The sequence below is a fragment of the Phallusia mammillata genome, chromosome 1, assembly GCF_965637545.1.
Source record: "Phallusia mammillata chromosome 1, kaPhaMamm4.hap1.1, whole genome shotgun sequence".
In the NCBI taxonomy this organism is placed as follows: Eukaryota; Metazoa; Chordata; class Ascidiacea; order Phlebobranchia; family Ascidiidae; genus Phallusia; species Phallusia mammillata.
In genome coordinates, this window is record NC_137252.1 from 19,996,991 (window position 1) to 20,020,743 (window position 23,753).

The 23,753-nt window shown below is 35.7% G+C and overlaps 2 protein-coding genes across 6 annotated transcripts; both read right to left on the reverse strand.

The window, feature by feature from the left end:
* Positions 1 to 492: 492 nt before the first annotated feature.
* LOC145222482 (carboxylesterase 1F-like) lies at positions 493 to 19,413 on the reverse strand. 3 transcript variants are annotated; one of them, XM_080088630.1, is made up of 9 exons: positions 18,787 to 19,413; positions 15,463 to 15,652; positions 15,202 to 15,398; positions 11,315 to 11,478; positions 11,112 to 11,257; positions 10,776 to 10,991; positions 9,410 to 9,566; positions 5,494 to 5,740; positions 493 to 1,115 (listed from the first exon to the last, which is right to left on the reverse strand). In XM_080088630.1, the coding sequence occupies exons 1-9, from the start codon at positions 18,942 to 18,944 to the stop codon at positions 962 to 964; spliced, it is 1,629 nt and encodes a 542-aa protein (XP_079944756.1). In that variant the 5' UTR covers positions 18,945 to 19,413; the 3' UTR covers positions 493 to 961. The 3 variants fall into 3 exon arrangements, with proteins under 3 accessions (XP_079944756.1, XP_079944753.1, XP_079944761.1); XM_080088627.1 differs by having other exon boundaries at positions 11,097 to 11,257; XM_080088635.1 differs by lacking the exon at positions 5,494 to 5,740 and having other exon boundaries at positions 11,097 to 11,257.
* Positions 19,414 to 19,520: 107 nt separating this feature from the next.
* On the reverse strand, positions 19,521 to 23,491 carry LOC145222507 (DNA-directed RNA polymerase I subunit RPA12-like). 3 transcript variants are annotated; one of them, XM_080088654.1, is made up of 5 exons: positions 23,292 to 23,457; positions 22,943 to 23,083; positions 22,686 to 22,784; positions 21,317 to 22,532; positions 19,521 to 20,003 (listed from the first exon to the last, which is right to left on the reverse strand). In XM_080088654.1, exon 5 carries the CDS (start codon positions 19,980 to 19,982, stop codon positions 19,623 to 19,625), a length of 360 nt encoding a protein of 119 aa, XP_079944780.1. In that variant the 5' UTR covers positions 19,983 to 20,003; positions 21,317 to 22,532; positions 22,686 to 22,784; positions 22,943 to 23,083; positions 23,292 to 23,457; the 3' UTR covers positions 19,521 to 19,622. The 3 variants fall into 3 exon arrangements, 2 of the variants coding, with proteins under 2 accessions (XP_079944780.1, XP_079944772.1); XR_013859358.1 differs by lacking the exon at positions 19,521 to 20,003 and having other exon boundaries at positions 21,461 to 21,534; positions 21,885 to 22,532; positions 23,292 to 23,491; XM_080088646.1 differs by lacking the exon at positions 19,521 to 20,003 and having other exon boundaries at positions 21,461 to 22,532; positions 23,292 to 23,491.
* Between the last annotated feature and the right edge of the window lie 262 nt (positions 23,492 to 23,753).

Here is a 23,753-nt window from a genome sequence, read left to right on the forward strand (position 1 = left end):
AAAAACGAATGGATCCCCACACGGGTGTTTGTGCGGATTTACGGTAAATATCAGGACTTGTAATTTGAACTGGTAAACTCATAAACGAAAACTTCGGGATTAAGGGGTGAATCTAACTACAAGTTAAAAAACTTTAGAATGAACCAACCAACAAAATATGAAACTCTTGGATCAATTGGTGTAGTAGCCTACGTGCAGCCGTTCAAAAAATTCACGTTTGGGGTCCTGTAAACGTTCTTTCTTGGCTAAACGTGTGGAACAAACCAGAGTTAGACAGAAAAAAATATGGACAAAAACAATATGTAAGGGGGCTCATAATTCTTTTTTAATCCCTGAGATTTAATCATCGATTTAAAGCCATTCCCATTATAAAGCGAAGCAACTTCTGTCAAAATCTAGTTTCAGGTAACATGTTTCCACAATAAAAACTTGAGCACATCACTGTTCATAGATACATTTGTAATCAACAAAATACACTTTCTGATGCAACTGTTGTTTTTACGTAACTTATTGCTGTTTATTTGCATCCACACTATAACAGTTGACAACAAGAAACATGACAGCAGCAAAAGGAAATGATTGATTGGTATAATTGTTTCATTTAAATCACAGTATACCAGGCCCATTAAAGGCATTCTCCTTAAATCAAAAAAAGATAGCTCTGAAATCACAGTATTACAATAAGTGCAATTTCACTCCAAATTATAAGATGCAAAAGTTACAAAGAAAGCATATGCATAAAAGATAACAGTTAAATTAAAAAACATTTCCGGTTGAATTGTAAAGTTGAGTTTGTTTCCCTTGATGCATAACTTTTGATTCCTTATGATGCAAAAATATTAGGTTGTGCATTATTTTTATTTACCATAACATATGCATATTTTTTTAAAAAAGGGAAGTTCTCCACCCCAAACCACAATATTTCCTTTATCATGTGAAAACACCAAGATTATAACTTGACCTAAAGATTGGGAAACTGTTGCGTGTATAATTTCAGGGTTTCCACACCAAAGTTTGATCCCTCATCCAGTGGAGTGTCCAGCACCATGTGGCGCCATTGGTATAAGTCATACCTCGGCCATATGCGGTCCACTGGTGCACCATCATTCGGATTCCTTCATCAACAGTAAAACACATGTTTAACTGAGGTTATGTTAGATATTTTTGTGGACAAATTGGTGACATTTTGAGACAAAAAAGGAATTGCACCAAAACCAAGTATGATATCATCCATTGTAAAAGGTGACAGCTATACATTCCAATGTGTTAAAATATATGGACATAGACTCAGAGTAAAACCCTTGCAAGTAGGAATTACCTTAGCACACATTGAATATTTTTGGTGATTTGATTTGCATTAAAAACATTTTATGAAAAAAAGTTAATAATATATGTGGCATATAATGAGCATTAAGAACCACTGATATGGTGTAATGCAGGGTTATTCAACGGGGGCGATTTCGTCGACCGAGGGGGCGATGGCGACAATTTTGGAAGTTGCGGGTCGATTTGACTTTAAAAGGGGGCGATTTCAACATTACTGATTGCATAAATACGTACAAGAACTGTGAGACTCAGCTACCTTTAATTCACAAGCAGATATAATTCGTCTTCCAAACAAACACCAGGGACAAGGGACGCATCAGCATAAACATGCTGCTAACTGAATACATTGTGTTTACTGGGGATTGTTTGTACTTTTTTGATCTCGAAAGCAAGGTTGGGCATTCAATTAGCCACAGGGGACACTTTATTGAGGCTATGTGTGGCTGACTGGTGAGAGGCCATACTTTTTAAATACAACTGTAACAAGCTTTGCCTCACACTTGTTTCGCTTTTATAGGTCTACACAAGCGCTTCCCAAACATTTAAGATTTCTCATTTAGGATTCTCCTCTACTGAGTAATGTCCCATTGTTTTCAACAAAAGAAGGCAATTGTTTGCGCATAATCGTAATATTGTTTTGTCTATGAGTGAGCAGATTTTTCTTAGATGCGTTTAAAGAATTGCGTGAAATAGAGTTGGCGTGTTGTAGTAGCAATTAAATTATTTGTTAACTGAAGCTGTGACTAAAGATTTCGTGTTGCTAGGCGAAGCTAACCGCCCGCATCTGCTCAAAAACTTTCATACAAACAACAATCTCATAGGGGGGCGATTTTGAGCCGGTGCCTTGGAAAGGGGGCGATTGCGCCAAAAAGGTTGAAGATCCCTGGTGTAATGTAACATACATATAATTTAAAATAGGAAGTGTCTGTAAATACCAGCAGAAACTAGAAGAGTGGCTTTCTGATATACTTCCATTTTATATATTCTATACAATATTTACCAATTTACTATATACACATCATTTGATCTACACATCTGATTGTTTTTGTAAACAAAAACAAATGGGTCCCCACACGCGCGTTTGTGCGGATTTACAGTAAACAAATGTTGCGGTGATTTTTAGAATCTTAAGGACAAATTTTTAGAAAGCATTAAACCAACAACAACAAAAATTGTTCGTATTCTTTTTGCACTAATATTGTCATGTAATTACAAAAACATTAAAAAAACGTAACAAAGACTTAAATCTAATCTCTTGCTTTGACCCAGATATAGTCCTCCAAGGTCGGGTTTTGAACACAATTTTTTTTAGAAAGCTGTAACAGTTTGTGTTACAGACACTTTAAATTAAAAAGCAATTTGCTACAAGTGTATACATAACAAATTGTTTTTCATTTAACTTTGTTTCGCAAAACGATTACCATTGACCTGTAGTAACCTCTCAGGGTGCACACGCCAAACGACTGTTTGACCTTTTGACACCGTTTTCAATAGCACGCCGTCATTCGTGTTCAACAATACTGTTAAGCCTAATTTATACATGCCTTGAGTATTGACTCCTAAATTGATTGTCAAAAAAAAAAACGCTACGTTATGATACATGACTTAAGTACTGATTCTTGAATTGATTTGTCAAAAATAAAGAAGATACGTTATGACGAAAAATTCGTAACGGTGTTGTAATGCCTACAAGTTGACCTTTAGTGACCCATGGTTATGAGACAGCAAAGCTGACAACGAGAATTTAAAGATCATTTATCGCGGCGTTCGAAAAAGTTAAGTTTATTATTAAATTTCATATTTATGTTGATCAACGCTGTTTTGCCTGACATAAACGAAATCGAAGTACGTTTATCGAGTTCGAATTACGTCTTACGTGTAAAACCTGCGCCAAAACTGAAAATGCGCGTGATAACTTAATAAAACGACACAGCATTGCTGCACACAAAAAATGATTACTAATCACCGAAACGACTGTCCCATAAAACGTCTGTCCAGACGTCAAGCTGAGCACTCCCGCTCTGCCGCCTTAATCGTAAACCAGTGAATACCTCCCTTGGGACTTATATCTGACTGATAGCGTACACATATTATGAGTTGTAAAGGTAACTGGCAAAATTTTAAATACTAAACGAATATCCTGCTTAAACAATTGTTAACTTTTTCAAATATTTCTGCACCATAGGGCATGTATTTCTGCCTTAAAACTAAAACCGTTTCTTTCGGGGTTTAAATGGAAAAAAATGGGTGAATCCGAAAATAAGATACAAAATTCTTTAAAAAACTTTACATTGCACCAAACAACAAAGCATGAAATTCCTAGATGCTGTACTTTAGTCAGTACAGCCGTTTCAAAAAATTTACGTTTTGGGGGCCTGTGGGTGAACCGCTGGGTCAATCGGGGTCAAACTTCAGGAGGATCAAATTTGGATTATTAACTAACATCTCTGTAAATTTGAATAAATTTGGAGCACCCTTTCTTGACCAAATGCGTCTCACAAGCCAGCGTTAGACAGAAAAAAGAAAAAAAGAATACGGACAAAAACAATATGTGTCCCCTTCAGGGAAGGGGACCCATAAATAAAACAATAAAAATCTACTGAAATAGCAATAACTGTCAGTACATTAAATATTTTGTTAGTGCATACTAAAATGCAATACTACACAATTATTTATTCTACTCTTTACACGTTTGCAACATAATTCTTTCAGTAGGCAGAAACAAATGGCTCTATACACATTCATAAATGAAAAAATGCATCTACTATGATAACTTCATTTGCTTTGTTTTTTTTGGGACACAATGTTACTTTTTTTCCACCGGTAGAAAGTACATGAGACAAAGAAATGTGGATTTGTGGTCAAATTGAGATAAACAGCTACATGTTTCACTACATCTATCACTGAACATTGACTGCATGGTTCATAAAATTGAATAAAATATTTAAAGCATTAATGACCTTTTAACTTGGTTTTCGGTGAAATGCATTTTATTATGTTTTACCCACAAAGTTTTGTCTGACATTAAAAAACAAAACACGAAAGTGGTAAAATGTGCAAGTTGAAAAACATACAACCATATAAACTACTGTATATGGCAGCACAGTGGCAAGACCAACAACAATTGTAAGTAACCTCTGTCACCCTTCAAAGTGTGATACATTTAACTAAAAGTAGAAACTTTACAGCTTTATACTAAACAGAAAGAACTTTATACCAAACAGGGAGAACAGAGAACACTAAGTAATCATTACTGTGGGAATCAATGGCGCTTTGACACATAACCGGTCAGCCTAAATTTTTTTGACAATAACAAGGAACATCCAACAAACATCTGTGAAAAAATTTAACACAATAGGGCAGTGGTTCTTAACCTTTTTTCCTTGCTGCACCCCTTTCAAATCACCAACCAATTTTCGCACCCCCTTTTAAATCACTAACCAATTTTCGCTCCCCCTTCTGTAATTGCCTAAATAGAATAGACCTAACCAACCTTAATCATTCAGCATCCCCGCACCCCCTAGGAACAGTTCTCGCACCCCTTAGGGGTGCGTGCACCCCAGGTTAAGAACCCCTGCAATAGGGGATGTATTTCTTGCTGAAGGACCAACAAATATAAAAAAAAATGTTTCGGGATGATGGGGTGAAAATCGGTGAATCCAACTGAAATTTTTTAAATGGTTTAAAATACTTTACAATAGACCAACCAAATATGAAAAAACTCCTGAATCATTTACTTTAGAAAGAATTACAGTTGATTAACTTTTGATAAAACTTGGGCAGGACCAACTTTGGATAACTAACTAACAAGTGTGTAAGTTCAAATAAGATTGTAGCACTCTTACTTGGCTAGAACAAACCTGTGGCAGAAAAAAAAATGATTGAAAAACAAATGCCGCCTTCAGGGAAGAGGACCCATAATTATGTTGTGGGCATATTTGGCCTTCGAAAATAATTCTCTGGAAAGTTTAGTAGAGTAAAAACAACAGCATGAGTGTCACTTTTATACACATGACTTATTAATAAACATTCTTTTTAAAACTTCTGCCGCATGGAAAGTTTTTAAGTTTGGGATCTGTCAAAATCAGAGAGTCATAATGTTTTTTGTTTCTGAAATATAGTATTATAAAATAATATATCTCTGGTGATAAAAGTTTTGAATTTTACCCATTTTTGGCAAAGTTAGAGAAGTATGTCATCATTTGATCACTCAGTTTCTTTTCTTCATCAGAAAACTTGAAACCACTTTTAATTCCATTGGGTAGGAAAGGAGCTCCGAAGGTGAAAGCTATATCATCAGAATGATCAGCCCGGATGTAATCAGGCTTATGAGCTGATAGTGGACCAAAGTGAATGTCATGGTTGAAGAGTGAGGTATGGGTCATGTGATAGAAGTATGTAGGGGCACCAGAATCTAAAGTAGCAAAATGCTTTTTCACAGGGCATTCTCAATACAACCACTGATTCTCAGGCCAAACACATTCATGCAAATTATCCAACGAAATTATTCATGAACTAGGGTTGTTCAAAGTAGTATATCAAATCCAATTTTGCTCTTATATCGGATAATTGGAAAAGAAATAAGTGTGCGTTCGCCATTAGTAAACATGTGCATTACGCTTTTACGTCCACGCCCAGCCATTGTACCCATTGCAATGGACTGGTTGGCATTAAGTCAGTAGGCACTATAATACTGCCATACGGATGGTGGAGCATAGGTGGCATATTTAGTGATCAGCATGTGACACTTGTTTATTACGTATAAGTGATTACGTTTATGCATTGCGGTTAGCAACATCTTCTCAGTGTTTAATTGTTTTCTGACTTTGACAACAACAATTTATAAATATGGGATCGTATGTGAATATCGCAAAAAACAGTAAGTTAACGTTTTAACCCAAGATAAAAATAAAAATATACTAGGTACACACTCAAATTTAACTTTTGTACTGCAATAGGGTAGGTAGTATAAAAGGAATTTGAAAATTAACCAACCTATGTCCCAACTATTTTTGCTAGGGTGCCTTTTTGCAGTTGTTTGAAGTTAAACATAAATACATTTGTACACTAAGAAATCTATGTCAGTCTCTATCATCAAACCAAATTACCTCAGCATGCTCACAACATAGTTAATCCTACCAGAGGCAATAAAAACTACTAAATAACTAGAAGGGTGGCCTAGCACATTTTGCTATTGCACATACAGTGTACATAACATATTTTAAAATGTTAATATATTTCTTATATTTAGCTGACTAGCAGGTTAAATAGGGTGAAACACACCTTTGACACGTAATTATGGCAAAATGAACCAACTGTCCAAATTTCAGGTAATTCGGACATAGTTTACAAATTTTACTTATTTCAGTAGGACTGGCAGGGTAAATGTATGGGCTGCAGGGTTAAACACAACAATTGACACCTATAAATGACAAATTCTACAAGCTGTCCAAATTTTATTTAATCTCGACACTGTTTAAAAAACTCACCCAATTTAGGGGGTTAGTGGGGCAACTGATGGGGTTCTATATCCAAAAGTATAAAATATGAAACCACAATGACCCAACCATGAGTCATGTAAAATTTGAACCAAATCGGCCAATGTTTAAATTTTTGACAACTAGAGGTGTTGTTTGCAGCATTCGTTAAGGCTTTTGACGTCATAAGGCTGTTAACATCCCTGTAACTGGCATGTGCAAAAACATCCACCAAGTAATGCATAAACACACAAACCATATGTTCTGTTGCCTTTATTATACTATTAAATCACAAAAATCTTGTTTGTGGTGCGCAGCAACATACAAAAATGTTTTACACTTTGGAGGCTATTGGGGTAAATACTCAGGTTATCAAGTCAAACAAGCAGACAACAAATCTACACAACTTTATCTACTGTCTGTGAATGCCAAAAGTTAATGGACAAACTTTGCCGGAGAAAAAAAAATGAGTGAAATCAAGACGCGACCCCTTCCCCCATAACAATGTTATAATTTAGCTATCTTTAATTGTGCTAATTTCTCTCGATCTTTGTACAATTTGTTTCAATGCAGTTGTGCAAAGTTTTCCCCCTTGGTTTATTTCTGTTTTGGGTGTTTTTTACATTTTAAATGAGAAATATGTTTTATAATGTTTATATTACACTCATGGTTTCATTGTTGTCAACATTACTGATTGCACAGCAAAAATGATGTGAAAACTGGATTGAAATTCTAGATCCAAAACAACTATTCTAGAATACCCAGTTTTTCTACTTTGAACATCCCCACTTAAAACCAAACCAAATTTGCCTCAACCCAGTTGTTGGACAAAACTAACAAATTATAACTAGGGTGGCTTAGCACATACACTATGACCTATTTTGAAACATTAATATATTTCCTATGGTTATTTTGTATTGGGTCCCATATTAGCCACTGTCTTTTATAACCTTAATTGTTTATGCGGGCAGAAACTCATGGGTTCCCACATATGTAAAGTTGAAAATACTGCATTTCAAGAGATAACCATGAAAAAGTCGGGTGCTGTAAGGTAAAACACAGTGATCGGGACTGGGCTTAAATAATAATACTATGTAGAGTACAAATTATAAAAATCCGATTCACCCCAGATATTGTTTGATGTATATATGTCCTATTTAACGTTCTTTTTTAAAGAAAAGGAATAAACAGTAGTGATGTACCGAATCGGCTAAATTTCGATTCGGCCGAAATCGAATATTCGGCGGTTTTGCCGAATAAATTCGGCCGAATCAACCGAATCATTTATGATGTCACGCAAAGTCGTACGCTACGCGATTGGCGTGAAAAAAATGTTTATCTACCAGGCAGCCAGTGCAAAATAGTTGTGTTTCGTCCTTATTTCACTTCTGTGGGGTTTAAAATTGCCTTAGGCATGATTGGCAACCTACCAATGAATTACTAATTTTTTTGACTACCGTGGGAAAAACGATAATGTGTTGAAAATTTTTCCGATTTCGGCCGAATAAATTCGGCAAACCAAATATTCGGTACATCTCTAATAAATAGTGGTTTAATAGGGTAAAATAAAACAAATAGACACCTATGAATAGCAAATTCTACAAGCTGTCCAATTTTCAATCAATTTGTTAAAACAGTCAACCATTTTAGAGGCCAGTTGATAAAATTGTGGTGCTATAGGGCAAAACACAACAATTGAGGACTTCAAATAGTATGTTCAATAAACTTTTGCAAATTTTACTTAATTCCGACATTTTTAAAATATTTACTAATTTTAGGGGGCTTGTTGAGTAATGTTGGTTAAGAACTACTGCATTAGGCGATTGCACCATAGCCACGACAGTTAGGAAGCATGACGTCATGTATTGCGCTGAGAGTAATAAATCTAGTTTTGACTTGAGAGTAGTTTTTTCAATTTTCGGCAACAAAAGATAGAGAATACTGCTCCGTTGTCACAGTTGAGCATCACTGCAACTTTGTTTTAGCTGGGGAAGTGAAAATGAGCACTTTTGTTAACGGCGTGTACTGTTTACATAGCCACTGGATTATCACATAATCCGGTTAATCGCATCAAATGCCTTTGGCAAATCGATGATGCGATTGACCAGATTCATCTGTATTAAGACAAAGTGGGATGCACATCTACATAACTATATCTACCATCTGTGTAAGTTTCAGCCAAATCCATCAAACATTTCATGGCAAAACGAGTCAGACATCTTTGGGGGAAAAAACAAACAATTGAGTAAAATCAATATGCGTCCTCTTCAGGGAAGGAGGCCCATAATAAAACCTAATTTGGGGTTGGTTTTAAAATAAAAGCAAATAATGCCTATCTTTTCTTTGACCCCTTTGAGACTAGATCGGGTCATATGCTGCACACAGGCCAAAATGATAAACTCTTTTAAACTATCAAATGCCTACTTTGGTCAAACAAAACAGGTGGCACATCTACATGACTATATTCACCACCTGTAAACATTGTACAAATTTAAAAAGTCCTTTATGATGAAATGAATTATACAAGCTGCAGGAAAGAAAAGACAAAAACAAAACAATAGAGCAAAATCAGTGTTCTACAGGACATGATAGCAAAATAGGCCCACCTGCATGTTTTCTTGCTACCTTGACAATATGGTTGAGAAAAATGCAGTCAGCTAAGATGTTTCCCAAAATTTTTGAGTAAAACAACTTGTCACCGTTTTCAATTCCCCTAGAGTATTTTTCTACCAGAATTGGCAACGCTTTTTTGGTGTTTAAATTCTGTGATTAAAGGTAAAAATAAAACAGTCAAATATAGATCTCATGTACAACATACTTACAGAAGAAACTGGGCTTGAATAATAATACTATGTAGAGTAAAAATTATACAAATCAGATTCACACAGATACTGTTTAAAGTATGTCCTTTTTACCATTCTGTTTCAAAGAAAATAAGGAGTAAATAGTGGCACAACGGGGTAAAACAAAAAATATACACCTATAAATAGCAAACTCTACAAGCTACAACTTTGAAAATTTCATTTAATTTCGATATTTTTAAAAATTCACTTATTTTAGGTGGCTGGTGGGGTAAATATTGGAGCTGTAGGGAAAAACACAACAAACAGCTTTTATGAATGGTAATTTCTATAATATGTCCAAATTTTGGCCAGTTCCGACACTGTTTAAAAAACTCACCCATTTTAGGAGGCTGGTAGGGTACTTAATGGGGTTCGACACACAAACTAAAAAAATATGAAATCACAATGACTTAATCAATAGTACTGCAAAGTTCGAGCCCAATCCGCCAATGTTTAAAATTTTGACCACTACAGGTCTTTTCAGCAGCAACTGTTAATGCTTCTGATGTCATAGGGCTGTTAACAAACCCCTAACTGCCACGGTGCAAAAATATCCACCAAGCAACCCACAAAGTCGCACACGAGTAACATACAACTGGTTGGCCTTGTAACACTATTGTACCACAGAAATCTTTCGTTTGTGGTGCCCAGTAACATAGAAATACATTTTATACTTTGGGGGCTAGTGGGGTAAATGTTGGGGTTACAGGGTTGGACACAACAATTGACACTTATGAATGGCATACTCTCCAAATTTTAGCCAATTACGACACTATTTAAAAACTCACCCATTTCAGGGGGTTTGCAGGGTAAATACTGGGGTTATCACGACAAACAAAGTGGGATGCACACCTACATAACTATATCTACCTGAAGGAAATAACCCATTTTAGGGGGCTAGCAGGGTAAATACTGGGATTATGAACACAAACAAAGTGTGATGCACATCTACATAACTATATCTACCATCTGTGTAAGTTTCATCCAAATCCGTCAAACATTTGATGGAAAAACAAGTCGGACAAACTTTGGGAAAAAAAAAACGAACAAATCTAGTAAAATCAACATGTGTCCCCTTCAGGTAAGGGGACCAATAAATAAACCATTGGTTAAACAGGCAATGTCTCACCTTGTCATACCACCGAAGTATGGCAGATGCAATAAATATAAATTGATCACGTGACAAACCAATTTTATAGCCTGGAGTCAACAACTGCATTGTCCAGCTGCCCTCATCACTATTGCAGCCCAACATGTAAGGAATCTTGCAGCTATTACTTAACAGATTTTCAGGCAGGTCAGAAAAGAAATGATTGTCCAATGTTGGTAACCAGGTATATCTGGCCTATATAAACAAAGTAGTGTATAAAGTTAAAGCTTGCACAAGTTTTGCTGACATGAGGCACCATGAAAAAATTAAAGCTCCTACAGTAAAACTGTTTATAGCTACTTGAGCAGTTTTTACTTGTAGAAGAGTTTCATTGGCTTGAAGAATTTTTTCAGCAGAAATAGACTGAAGTTTTTCTAGAACCACATCTTTGTTCGTATCTTGGATACCTAAAATCTTTAAAAATTCTTTCATTGCTCGTTCTTGGTCCTTAACAAACATTTCTGCACAACAAGTTTATAGTACTGCAGTGAATGTCAACCAGGTTTCCCAACACTCACTTGTGCAAGTTGCTACACCACTGTGGCTTATCGCTTTGTGAAATAATCCTTTAGAGAGTGGAGAAATCATATGCATGTTAACAGATATACCACCAGCACTCTCCCCAAATATTGTTACATTGTGTTTGTCACCATCAAAGTGCTCAATATTTTCATTCACCCATCTAAATGCAAGGGAAAATAATTGCAAACCAGAAAGGTGGCTTAGCACATTTTGTCGTTGCACATACACTACAGACGAATCCGGTTAATCGCATCATCGATTTGCCAAGGGCATTTGATGCGATTAACCGGATTATGCGATAATCCGGTTGCTATGTAAACAGTCCACGCGGTTATCAAAAGTGCTCATTTACACTTTCCCAGCTAAAAGTAAGTTGCAGTGACGCTCAACTATGGCAACGGAGCAGTATTTTCTCTCTTTTGTGGCCGAATTGAAAAAAGTGCTACTCTCAGCGCAATACACGTCATGCTTCCTAACTGTCGTGGCTATGGTGCAATCGTTCCCTATGACGACAGTTTATGACGTTTTAGCTTTGTTTTGGGTAGTTTCCCTTATAAAGGCCTCTCGCTTAATATACACGTAAAATTGTTTCTGACCTATTTCGTTTTGTTGTTCAAACCAACGCGTTAAGCGGCAAAGCGCTGTGCATATTTGCAAGCAAGCCCAAACCCGAAAGTACACGACCGAAACATGGTCAAACTTCCAACTTCGGCACATTTTACAGCGCAAAGGTGCAAAGGCGAGCTGCATCAGTTTCTATTATAACCCGTTATTCAATTGACAAAAAGAATAATTCATTTTAGCAAACCTTTAAAGACTCAGATTGTGGCGCTACTTTCTAGCTTACTCAGCTAAACTGCAGCTGCAAGATTAGCGTGACTGTCACGTGATCAACGTGTGATCGTTGCTTCAAAAATTTAAACCAGCAACAAATACTAGAGGAATAAATGCCTTTCTTAATCGGTGATCCACCTGATAAGTTGCGCAAGGTCACGAATAGACGACATAAAATATGTCAATCATTGGCACGTTACCAATTACGTGAATCTAAACAACATAGTGTGATTACTTGCGAGCTAACATTTTTTGCAACCATTACGTGTTTTGCGGGTCATGAACAATAACAGAAGAACATTTTTAACCATTTGTTTTTACATTTAACATTTTTCAAATTTCAATACAGTTTAATACTTCGAATTTGGTGCAGTTCGCACATAGTAAGAAATTACAATCAGCGTCTCTGCCGGAACACCAGTTTCGTAATTTTAACGTGTTGAACTCTTTTAAACGCTTGTTATATCCAGACATGGGGCCATTCGTATTCGTCATTCGTATTCGAATGCATTCGAATACAGGTTTTGGCACCTTCGTGCTGTATTCGAATGATTTTGCCTTTCGTTCGATAGTGCATGAATACAATTCGAATAGTTGAAGTTAACTTTTGAACCAACAATTCATGATACCAAAAACTTGAGTAAATTTATTCGAATACAATTCGAATTGTTGTAGGTTATTGCCAACCTAAGAATTAGCAAATTCGAATACACGATATTTTTTACGAATACAATTCGAATTGTTGTCGGCCTTTGGCAAGGTAACAATTCGTAAAATCGAATACATGACTACATTTGTACGAATACCATTCGAATTGTTGTCAGCCTGTGGCTACGTAACAATTCGCAAAATCGAATACATGACTACATTTTTACGAATACAATTCGAATTGTTGTCAGCCTTTGGCAACGTAAGATACGTAAAATCGAATACATGACTACATTTTTACGAATACAATTCGAATTGTCGATTACCTCCGGACTAGAAGTAGTCGAGAATATTTTGCTACACATTTTTGCCAAATAGATTCGAATACAATTCAAATTGGCAGTGAATGTGACCTGATTTGACAAGTTTTTGTTTATGTTACGAAACAATGACATATAGAAGTTTAATTGTGACGTTACATAAATGGAATTGTGTTACAAAGCTTACAACATTGGGTTGTTCTCAGCACATGACAGGTGTAGCGTGTTCATGAAGCAAACATTTCACGGAAATTTGGTGAAGTTTTTAAACGGAGACTTAAATCAGTCAAGCTAATGTGGCAAAAAAGCTCGTTGATTTACATTTTTACCAATAAATATGCAATTCATCAACCCATGTTACTTTTTGATCGAATACCTTTTAAGTTTCGGGGCATTTTATTTCTTTTATTTTCCGCAACTACAAATATCCAAATCGCTGCATTCGAATGTTATTCGAATTGTTTGCTTCTTACAACAACTGAACAATTCGTGAATACAAATAACTAGAACTATTAATTCGAATACAATTCGGATTGCTTCATCTCAAAAAGTAAGTATTCATGAATACGAATACACGCTTGGGGTTTATTCGAATAGTATTCGAATTACACGTTGTTGTTTTTTTGGTCAACTATTCATGAATACTAATACTTAACATGCTTTATTCGAATACAATTCGAATGGCTGCCACCTTAACATTACGAAACAATTCGTGAATACGAATACCTGACTCGCATTATTCGAATTGCCGAACTTTAAAAAGTGCGTAGAATTCATGAATACGAATACATGCCTTGGTTTATTCGAATAGTATTCGAATTACTTGTCGTTGTAGTTTGGTCAACAATTCATGAATACAAATACTTGACTCGTTTTATTCGAATACCATTCGAATTGCTGTCACTCAAAAATTATCAAAGTATTCATGAATTCGAATACAGTCATGCAGGTATTCGTAAAGTATTCGAATACAGGACGCGTGTATTCGACCCCATGTCTGGTTATATCACTATTGGCGATAAGATAAGCCAACAATAAAGGAACAATGTGCACAGCTTTGAGATAACGATTCCTAGTTATCGCACAGCGGTAAACTGAACGCCGATTTAATCTCCTTAAGACTTTTCCAAAATATTTTATAGTCGAGACTTTTCATTTTCAACGTTAGATGCGTTATTTGGTGTAGAATGCAAACATGCATCTACGTTTTTTTCGCGTACATTACCTCCGGAGGATTTTACTATCATATCGTCGTCTTTTATTCAAAAAACTCGGTCTGTTTGACCTACACATAGAGATCATCAATCCGGTTAATCGCATATTTTGTTGAAAATCGATGCGAATATCCGGTTTATGCGATAAACCGGTATGCGATTAACCGGACAATTTTCTTAACAAACGATGGGCGACAGTTTGGGATTTTTGATTGCGATGCAATTAAACGGATTATGCGATTAACCGGTATGCGATTAACCGGATTCGTCTGTATAACCTATTTAAAAAATTAATATATTTCCTATGCTCATTTTACATTGGGTCCCATGTTAGCCACCGTCTTTTAAAACCTTAGTTGTTTCTGCAGGCAGAAACTCATGGGTCCCAACACATTCAAAGTTGAAAATAATGCATTTCAAGAGATAACCATGAGAAAGTGGGGTGGGACGCGTGGGATGCACATCTACATAACTATATCTACCATCTGTGTAAGTTTTAGCCAAATCCATGAAACATTTGATGGCAAAACAAGTCAGACAAATTTTGGGTAAAAAAAACATTTTAGGAGGCTAGCGGGGTAAATACTAGGGTTATCAACACAAACAAAGTGGGATGTACATCTACATAATTATATGCACCATCTGTGTAAATTTCATCCAAATCCATCAAACATTTGATGGACAAACGAGTCAGACAAACTTCAGACAAAAACAAAGAAAAAACAAATTTGTGTAAAATCAATATGTGCCTCCTTCAGGGAAGGGAACCCATAATTACACAAAAGTTTAGAGCATACATAATGAAATCATTCCTGGAATATTTAGTGGAAGTCAGTCCTGCAAACAAAAAAGTAAAATAAAACTTACACCATTGCCTGTCGCTGATCAAGTAACCCCATATTTCCCTTGCATCTGGAGTCCAAACCCAATGCCATAAACCCAAAAATATTTATTCTATAGTTAGGTACAACCACTATAACTTGATTCATCCCAGCCAAAGCTGTTCCATCCATAAAAAAATTTGGTCCAACTTGAAGTGCACCTCCATAAAACCAAATCATAACCTATATGTCCAACAATCAAATCAACGCCAATCAGTTTCAAAACAAATCTTGGGGTAAGACATACTGGAAGTTTTGTGTTGTGTTGAACTTCTGGAACAAACACATTTAAATATAAACAATCTTCATCACAGGCCCTCTGAGTAAATGCATGTTTATAAGGCAGGTACTGTAATGCCATTTCCCATGTTGAAACATTTTGCATTGGGATTCGTCTCTGACTTCTTTTTGCCAACACACCAGACCAAGGCAAAGCCCTAAATAATTCACTGGTCAACAGAATTTTTGGTGTCTTTAATGTTAAAACTGATATTGACTAATTTTGGGGTGCTGACTTCAAAAATCATTGCGGTTTTCTTCAATCAGGTCAACTTTTTGAGTTATTTACAAAATCAAAATTTATGACAATATTGATTCAATGACTTTAAAATCACGCTTTTATGTGTTTGTTAGTGTTTTGTTACATTATACACATCAATTTCCTACAGTGCAGTCAGTTTCATAGCATGAATATGTATTCTGTGCTAATGCTCTGTCTAAAAATGCTTGGTGTAGGCTAGCGGTAACTTTAAACTATACGTGTTTCAAGGAGTGATTTTTAGACTAGTAAAGCAAGGTGGTAAAACTAAAATTAATAGTAGCTAGGTCATCTAGGAGATGTTGCATGAATAACCAAGATGTTATATGCTACATTACTGGTGAATACCCTTACAACACAACTGAAAAGAAAAAAAAGATCTGTATCAAATGTGCATATCTTGCACACTTTGATGTGACTTTGGGGGTTTAGGACAAGCAATGGGCTCCACTTACCTAATGTTGATTGGAATATTGCAGTAATGGACAAAAACAATAGAAAGGGACTAAAATTACTAGAAAGAGTACGTAACTAACTTTGTAAGCAGTCTGAATTTTTTTTATGAAAATGAGTATAAAGCTACACTTCCCTTAAAACGTAGGGGGGAAAATGATGAGAATTAAGCTGAAAGGTTCCAACAGGATATCAGTGAAATGGAACGTATCAGGAAAGGTGGAATAATGTATTCCTGGCTAATTACTGTTGGTTAATTAAATAGGACGATGTTGCTGCCAGTCATTTCTAAAGTTCCAAAAGTACATGTGTAGGCCTATACCCGATATATATACCTAAAAACTTACAAATTTAAAACCATTTTTTGTTTTATGTGTTGAATTTTGTTTGTTAGGGGTGTCCACCTGTTACATTTAAAATTAAATTTGAAATTTTGTCTTGCAAAAACGTTAATTCTAAATAAAATACTCAAAATTAGTTTCACTAAATATGGATTGTTTTTCAAACGTGGATGTACCATATCAGGAAAACTAGACGTGTTACAGATAAACCGATTGCATTTTTGAGATCAGGGTACTAAAATTAGTCAAAATCATATAAAACATTACTGACACCAGCAAAAAAATATTTTTTTGTTGCCCTGATTATAATCAATAAAATTTAGTAAACTTGAATTTAATTAAAGATAGTTCTAGTTAATCATACCACCAATTTGCCAAGTCAGTTAATGCCAATAACCTTTTTTTCTAAACTACTAATAGACTACACAGTTTGGGATACTAATTTTTCCTAACTTTGTTTTGCAACATGTATGTTGATCTCTAGTAACCTCTTGCCATGCAGTAGCCAAGCTGAATAACCAGTTATTGACCTTCTTGTGAGGATTTTAGTAGCATGCAGTCTATATTTTATGTCCAACAACAAAGTTTATTAGATTTTTTTAAGTTTATCACAACTAAAAAGCCCTCTTGTGACAAACTAAAAGTTACAAAATGCTTTGAATGCACCCACCAAACTCATCAATCATGTACTATAGCAAGTATTCCTGTTCTAAAGTTTTCCCATATAGGGGTCCTGTACTCAATATAGCAAATTCAAGCTGTCCAATTTTTAATCAATTCGAACATTGTTAAAAGGGTCACCCATTTTAGGGATTAGTTGGTTAAGTTGTGGTGCTACAAGGCAAAACATAACATTTGAGGACTTAGTATGTTCAAGAAACTTTGCAAATTTTATATAATTAGGACGTTTTTTAAAAGTTCATTTATTTTAGGGGGCTAGTTGAGTAAATGTTGGGGCTACAAGGTAAAACACATCAATCGAAACCTACAAATAGCATAGTCCACATGCTACCTAAATTTTAGCCAATCCAGACACTGTTTAATCAACTCACCCATTTCAGGGGGCTAGTGGGGTAACTAATGTGGTCAGACACACAAACTAAAAAAAATATGAAACCTCAATGACCCAATCAATAGTACTGCAAAATTTCAGCCCAATCCGCCAATGTTTAAACTTTTGACCACTAGAGGTGTTTTGAGCAACAACTGTTAATGTTTCTGACGTCATAGGGCTGTTAACAAGCCCGCGCAAAAACGTCCACCAAGCAACCCACAAAGTCGCACACGAGTAACATACAACTGGTTGCCCTTGTAACACTATTGCGCCACAGAAATCTTTCGTTTGTGGTGCCCAGTAACATACAAATACATTTTACACTTTGGGGGCTCTGTGGGGTAAATGTTAGGGCTACAGGGTTGAACACAACAATTGACACCTATACATGGCATACTCTACAAGCTATCCAAATTTCAGCCACTTCTGACACTGTTTAAAAAACTCACCCGTTTTAGGGGGCTAGTGGGGTTAATCCTGGGTTTATCAACAAAAACAAAGTGGGATGCACATCTACATAACTATATCTGCCATCTGTATAAGTTTCAGCCAAATCCATCAAATATTTGATGGAAAAACAAGTCGGACAAACTTTGGAAAGAAAATAACCCATTTTAGGGGGCTAGCGGGGTAAATACTGGGGTTATCAACAAAAACAAAGTGGGGTGCACATCTACATAACTATATCTACCATCTGTATAAGTTTCAGCCACATCCATCAAACATTTGATGGCAAAACAAGTCAGACAAACTTTGGGAAAAAATACCCATTTTAGGGGGCTAGCGGGGTAAATACTGGGGTTACCAACAAAATCAAAGTGGGATGCACATCTACGCAACTATATCTACCATCTGTGTAAATTTCACCCAAATCCATCAAACATTTGATGGAAAAATGAGTCAGACAAACTTTGGGAAGAAAATAACCCATTTTAGGGGGCTAGCGGGGTAAATACTGGGGTTATCAACAAAAACAAAGTGGGATGCACATCTACATAACTATATCTACCATCTGTGTAAATTTTAGCCAAATCCATCAAACATTTGATGGAAAAACGAGTCGGCCAAACTTTGGGGAGAAGAAAAAAAAAGAAAAAAACAATTTGAGTAAAATCAATATGTGTCCCCTTCAGGGAAGGGGACCCATAATTACTACAACCAGTTCAATGAAATCAATTTACTTACCTTTGTGGTGGCAGAAACCTCAGATTGCCAACAGGAGGTTGGGCAAATGGGATTCCTAGGTAATTCAGCACAGGTATGGCTTTTGCATCATTTGCCCTTGTCACGAGACAGCACTTAACTTTGCCATAATTAGGAAGGTATATAACTTTGTGCATCATATAGCAAAAAATTGAGATTTCATATATACAATTTCTAAGTTAAAGTAACAATTAGTAAACACGTAGCACCCAAAATGTCAAAACAATCAACCATATTAAAATGGATCACAAAAGAATTAATACATCCAATCAATATGAAACAAATGTACAAAGTTTGTTTTATACAAAGTTGCATAATTTACTCCCAATTAGAATGATTTGTGTAAAGTAACAGGTTTTCAGCTCCTATTTAAACATATGCACATTTGCATTGCAAACATGTAACATACCACAAACAAGAGGTATATGCAGGGTTGCCATACCGTCCTTATTTTCAAGGGCTATGTCTTAGAAAAGTTCATTGTCCTTATTTCTAAGAAATGTCCTTATTTTTGACTTAAGTCCTTCTTTTGTCTTATTTTCAACAATTACTGGTCAAATCCCTGCTAAAAGTAAAAGTAAACCTAAACCTGAGCTGTTGTGAGATGCACGAAGTATTTTTTACGAACAAGGAGTGGCTGGAACAGATCGTTTCTGCCAAAAAAATGCATATGATATGTCACGGCTCGCATAAATGCAAAGATTTGTTCAAAAACGTTTGTTTTATTTCGCATAAAAAATTAATTTTTCGTTTGTCCTTATTTTTGGTTTCAAGTCGATGGCAACCCTGGGTATAAGTGACTGTTGGATAATATTTGTCTATGAATCCTCCTTCTCCATGCCTCCACATTTGATGCAATAGTAGAAAATAGACATTCCTTCATCAGCAGATCGCATTTGTTGTGTTTTGTACGTCATACTGTTATGTCCACATTTATTGCAAGTTCTTTCTATTGTTGGACCAATCATGTCTCTGTGTGCTTTAATCTTTTTTTCCTTTTCCTTTATCTCATTGAAAACAATTTCTGCTTTTGTCACCACCATGTTATTGCAGTTTGTGCTTTTTATTTTGTATCCACAACAACATGAAATGTGAACTTCCAACATGACAGGATCAACTGGAAGAGGCAAAATTGCGCCACAATCAGGACAAAACCCAGTTTCCACCACAAAGTTCATTTCCGCAGGCACTATATATATCTGGATTATATTGAAAAGAGTTTATTTATGCCATTTTTGACAGTAGGACCCTTTCCCTGATGTTTTCTAAGACCTAATGTTGAACAAGATAAAGGTAGAAGAGTGGCTTAGCACATATAGCCATTGCACATACAGTGTTACCTATTTCCAGTATTTGGCAATGCTTTGTGTAACCTTGTTTCTTGCTGCAAACAGTTTGTAACACTGAAGTACCACACAAATTTTAAATAAATTGATTTTATCAAGCAGGTAGTATTTGGTATTTTAGGGTTAAACATAGAGTTTTACACAGCTTAAAAACCACATGATTTAAAAAACCACAATAAAATGCTCAATTTGTAAACAAGGCATAAATTGTTTAAAAACTTAACCTCTTTAGGGGGCTATTGGTTTAACTGGTAAAGCCATAATTTATATCACACACAGTAATGGATTAGCCTGTTTTGAAACATAATGAGATTTCAATTTTAGTATTTCCGGAATAGAAGATTGCAAAAAATGTCATTGATAAGGATTTATCAGTCTTGACCAGAGTCAATTTCTAACTTGTTCCACAGATTGAGCTAAACAGTCTAGCGACCAGTCGTAACTGTTTATGACGTTACTATCGATATTGTGAAGCTAATGATGCCTGTTTTTCCCGGTGGTACTAAATACCATATGATAGCGCATGTTATCACCTGACAGGAAGTTGTAAAGGACTTGAATATGCTTCTGTGAAAATAAAATTTTGCGGACTCAGTGGTTCTCAACCTTTTTTCTTTAGTGGCCCATTTTCATTAAACAAAAATTCTGTGGCCCAGTAAATTTATATGAAAGAAAAACACAACTATAAAATAGGTTCAGAACAAAAAAAAATGCAGATCATATTTTAACAGATGTTAAGTTTAAAATAACTTAAAGCAAAAAAAAATCATAAAACAGCACTTTCCCTTTTAATCATCATTAGTTATGACCAGAGTAATTGGACAATGGATATGCTGCTACTATCTGGCTTTATTGTAATCACAAAGTAGTTTATTACATTATAAACAAAAGGTGTTGCAGAAATGCAAAGTAACTTTATACCGTAAATAAAATAATTCAAATAAACTTACATCCCTTCTCAATTCCTCCCCAAGCCATTATTCTTGTAAAATTGAGTGTACTGACACAAATGAAAGTAAATTTTATAAAAAAGCTTTTCATTTGATTGGTCTGTGGCCCAATGAAAATGCTTCCATGGCCCACTGGTTGAGAACCGCTGGGTTAGAGCTATTCGGGTTGGGTGAGGGTTTGTAAATAAAATTACACTAGAATCTGGTTTGTTTTACCTTTGTTGGGATTGTATTTCCACATTTCACATACAATGCAGTATTTTAAGCGGAATAACATGCGGTCACATACAGTATTTAAGACCACTCGTTTTTTCCCACTGTTTGTCCATAAGAATAGGCTTACAGAAAGTCTCAAGCATATGGTTTCCGAGTTGATATATTTCCAAGCCCCAAATATATGTTCAAAGTCCAAACCAGCTTTGCAATCCAAATATCTAGCAAAAAGGTTGTTATTTACATCACAACCGCCAGTACATACATTTAAGTTTACATGCTGTTCAAGGCCACAGGTTGTGCAGCCTAATTTTTTAATTGTACATAGGAAATAAAAAAGTCAACTGATATATTATTGTTAATTCCATTTTCAATTCAATTCTTTATTTGCACGCATTAAATGAAAGTAAATTGCAACAATAACATTGAAAACTAATAACAATATATACTAGTGCAAATAAAAAACTGCTATGTGTGGCTATACAAAGTTGCTGGAAAATTGTAAAACGTGTACACCGGAAAGAAAGTTGCACGACCACCAAAGTTCTACTAAACGAATAATCCAAATTACCCAGTCTGCAGAACATGGCAGTTCCCGACGAGATCTCGCGCGTGCAGGACCTATATGTCCCGCGTGCGCGCGTGCACGGCCTGTAAATTCGCGTGCAAGACCAATTTCAGCAGGCGCAAAGCAAGCTATAGAGTTTAAGATAGGGCAATTAATGCCTTTAATGCAAAATTTCCGCGTGCAACGCCAAAAATGCGGCGTGCTAAATTTATTTTTCTGCAGACTGGTTAGCGTTGTAATTTCCCACTCTGCAGACTGGCAAATTACAACGCTAACCAAACACAAGCGTTTTGCGATTACAAACGGCTGCACACTGGGCGCAACTTCACACCCTATGACGTAACTACAAAGCTTCAGCGAATACTGTGCAAACATTAATGACACGGCGAAACAGGTAACAACAAATATTAATTCACTGCAATCGAAACACAAACAACCCGTCACGTGGTTGCTATTTAGGGTGTTTTTCAAAACACAAAAATCTCGTTTTTTATGTGCACAAATCTCCCGCGTAAAGTAAAATAAAATTTAAAATCTCACAAAAAAATTATAGATTTAACAAATGTGTTAGTCCCAATGTTATAACCATTAAACAACTAGTATTCAAAGTGTTATTTCTTTCTTTGACTGATGCTGCTCTGTTGCATCCGTCTGAAAAAACAAAACAAAGCTGACGAAGCTCAACCAGCTGCTTGTCTGTAAAGTTTTTCCCCAAATGTATGAAGAGTATCAATACAAACTCACCAACTTTAACCAATACACAATTAGAACTTTTTTATTTAAACTACACTATATCCTGTTTACCTTCGTGGCATAAGCATAGCCTTTCGTTTTGAGTTGTAATGCATGTTGACGCCCCTAGAACTTTCACGCAGGACCGATCAATAACCTTATTTCCAGCAACTAAAAACACAAACTGTTGTTTGCCGAATTGACAAAATAAATCGAAATTTAACGTAACTTATAGTTATATGCGGGGATCCAATAGGCTACTTTAATGTAGGCCTAGCCCGGGCAAAACTAAAAATAAAACATTCTAAAATCGAAAGGTAGGCTATTACCTTGTCTTGTAACCTTTGAACAAAAACTGTAACGTGGCTGACATTCCATTAAGTACGTCGTATCGAGATTCAAAGAACCACACCCAAAGGTGCCAGGATCATCACTGTTGTATTTGCATGAATAGCAATGAATACAAAAACCTAAAGGGAAAAAACAATATTACCGATTTTTTCACGCGTCATGCTAAAATTGCCACCTTTGTTGGTGTTTTTAAATATTACTGTGCTATACTTTTCACCTACAAAACTGTCATGTAAAAACATAAAATACTATATGTTGTTTTGTATTGTAGTTTCTATTTGTGTAACAAAACAAATGCTTCAAATTAAATTTTCAGTCAAAACGCACCTGCACGAAGAATACCGGTGATCACAAACATCCGAATGCAATGAGTAACCAACATTACCATTTTCTTAACTGCCTAAAACACACATATCACATAGGCTACATGTCCTAACCAGCAGATAGCCTGTCATAAAGGTTGATGATAACAGGAAGTCTAGCCTAAACACAATAACTTTATCCTAGCAACGCTAAACAGCCTATATGCACCTCAAAAAATATAAAGCCTAGTGTTTGCTGTAACTTACATGAAATTTGGACCAGCTGTTGACAAGTAACCTTACTGGGCAACAGGATGTAGCTGATTGTGTAATTTGGCTAATAGTTCCAGGAACTTACGCAAGTTTTAAACAAAAGCTATCAATCTAGAACTTCCTTTCATTTACCTCGTTTGGCGTGGAATCGGTTGCGCAAAACATATAAAGAATAGAATATAGATTGTATCGATATCGATAGACTTTATACCCA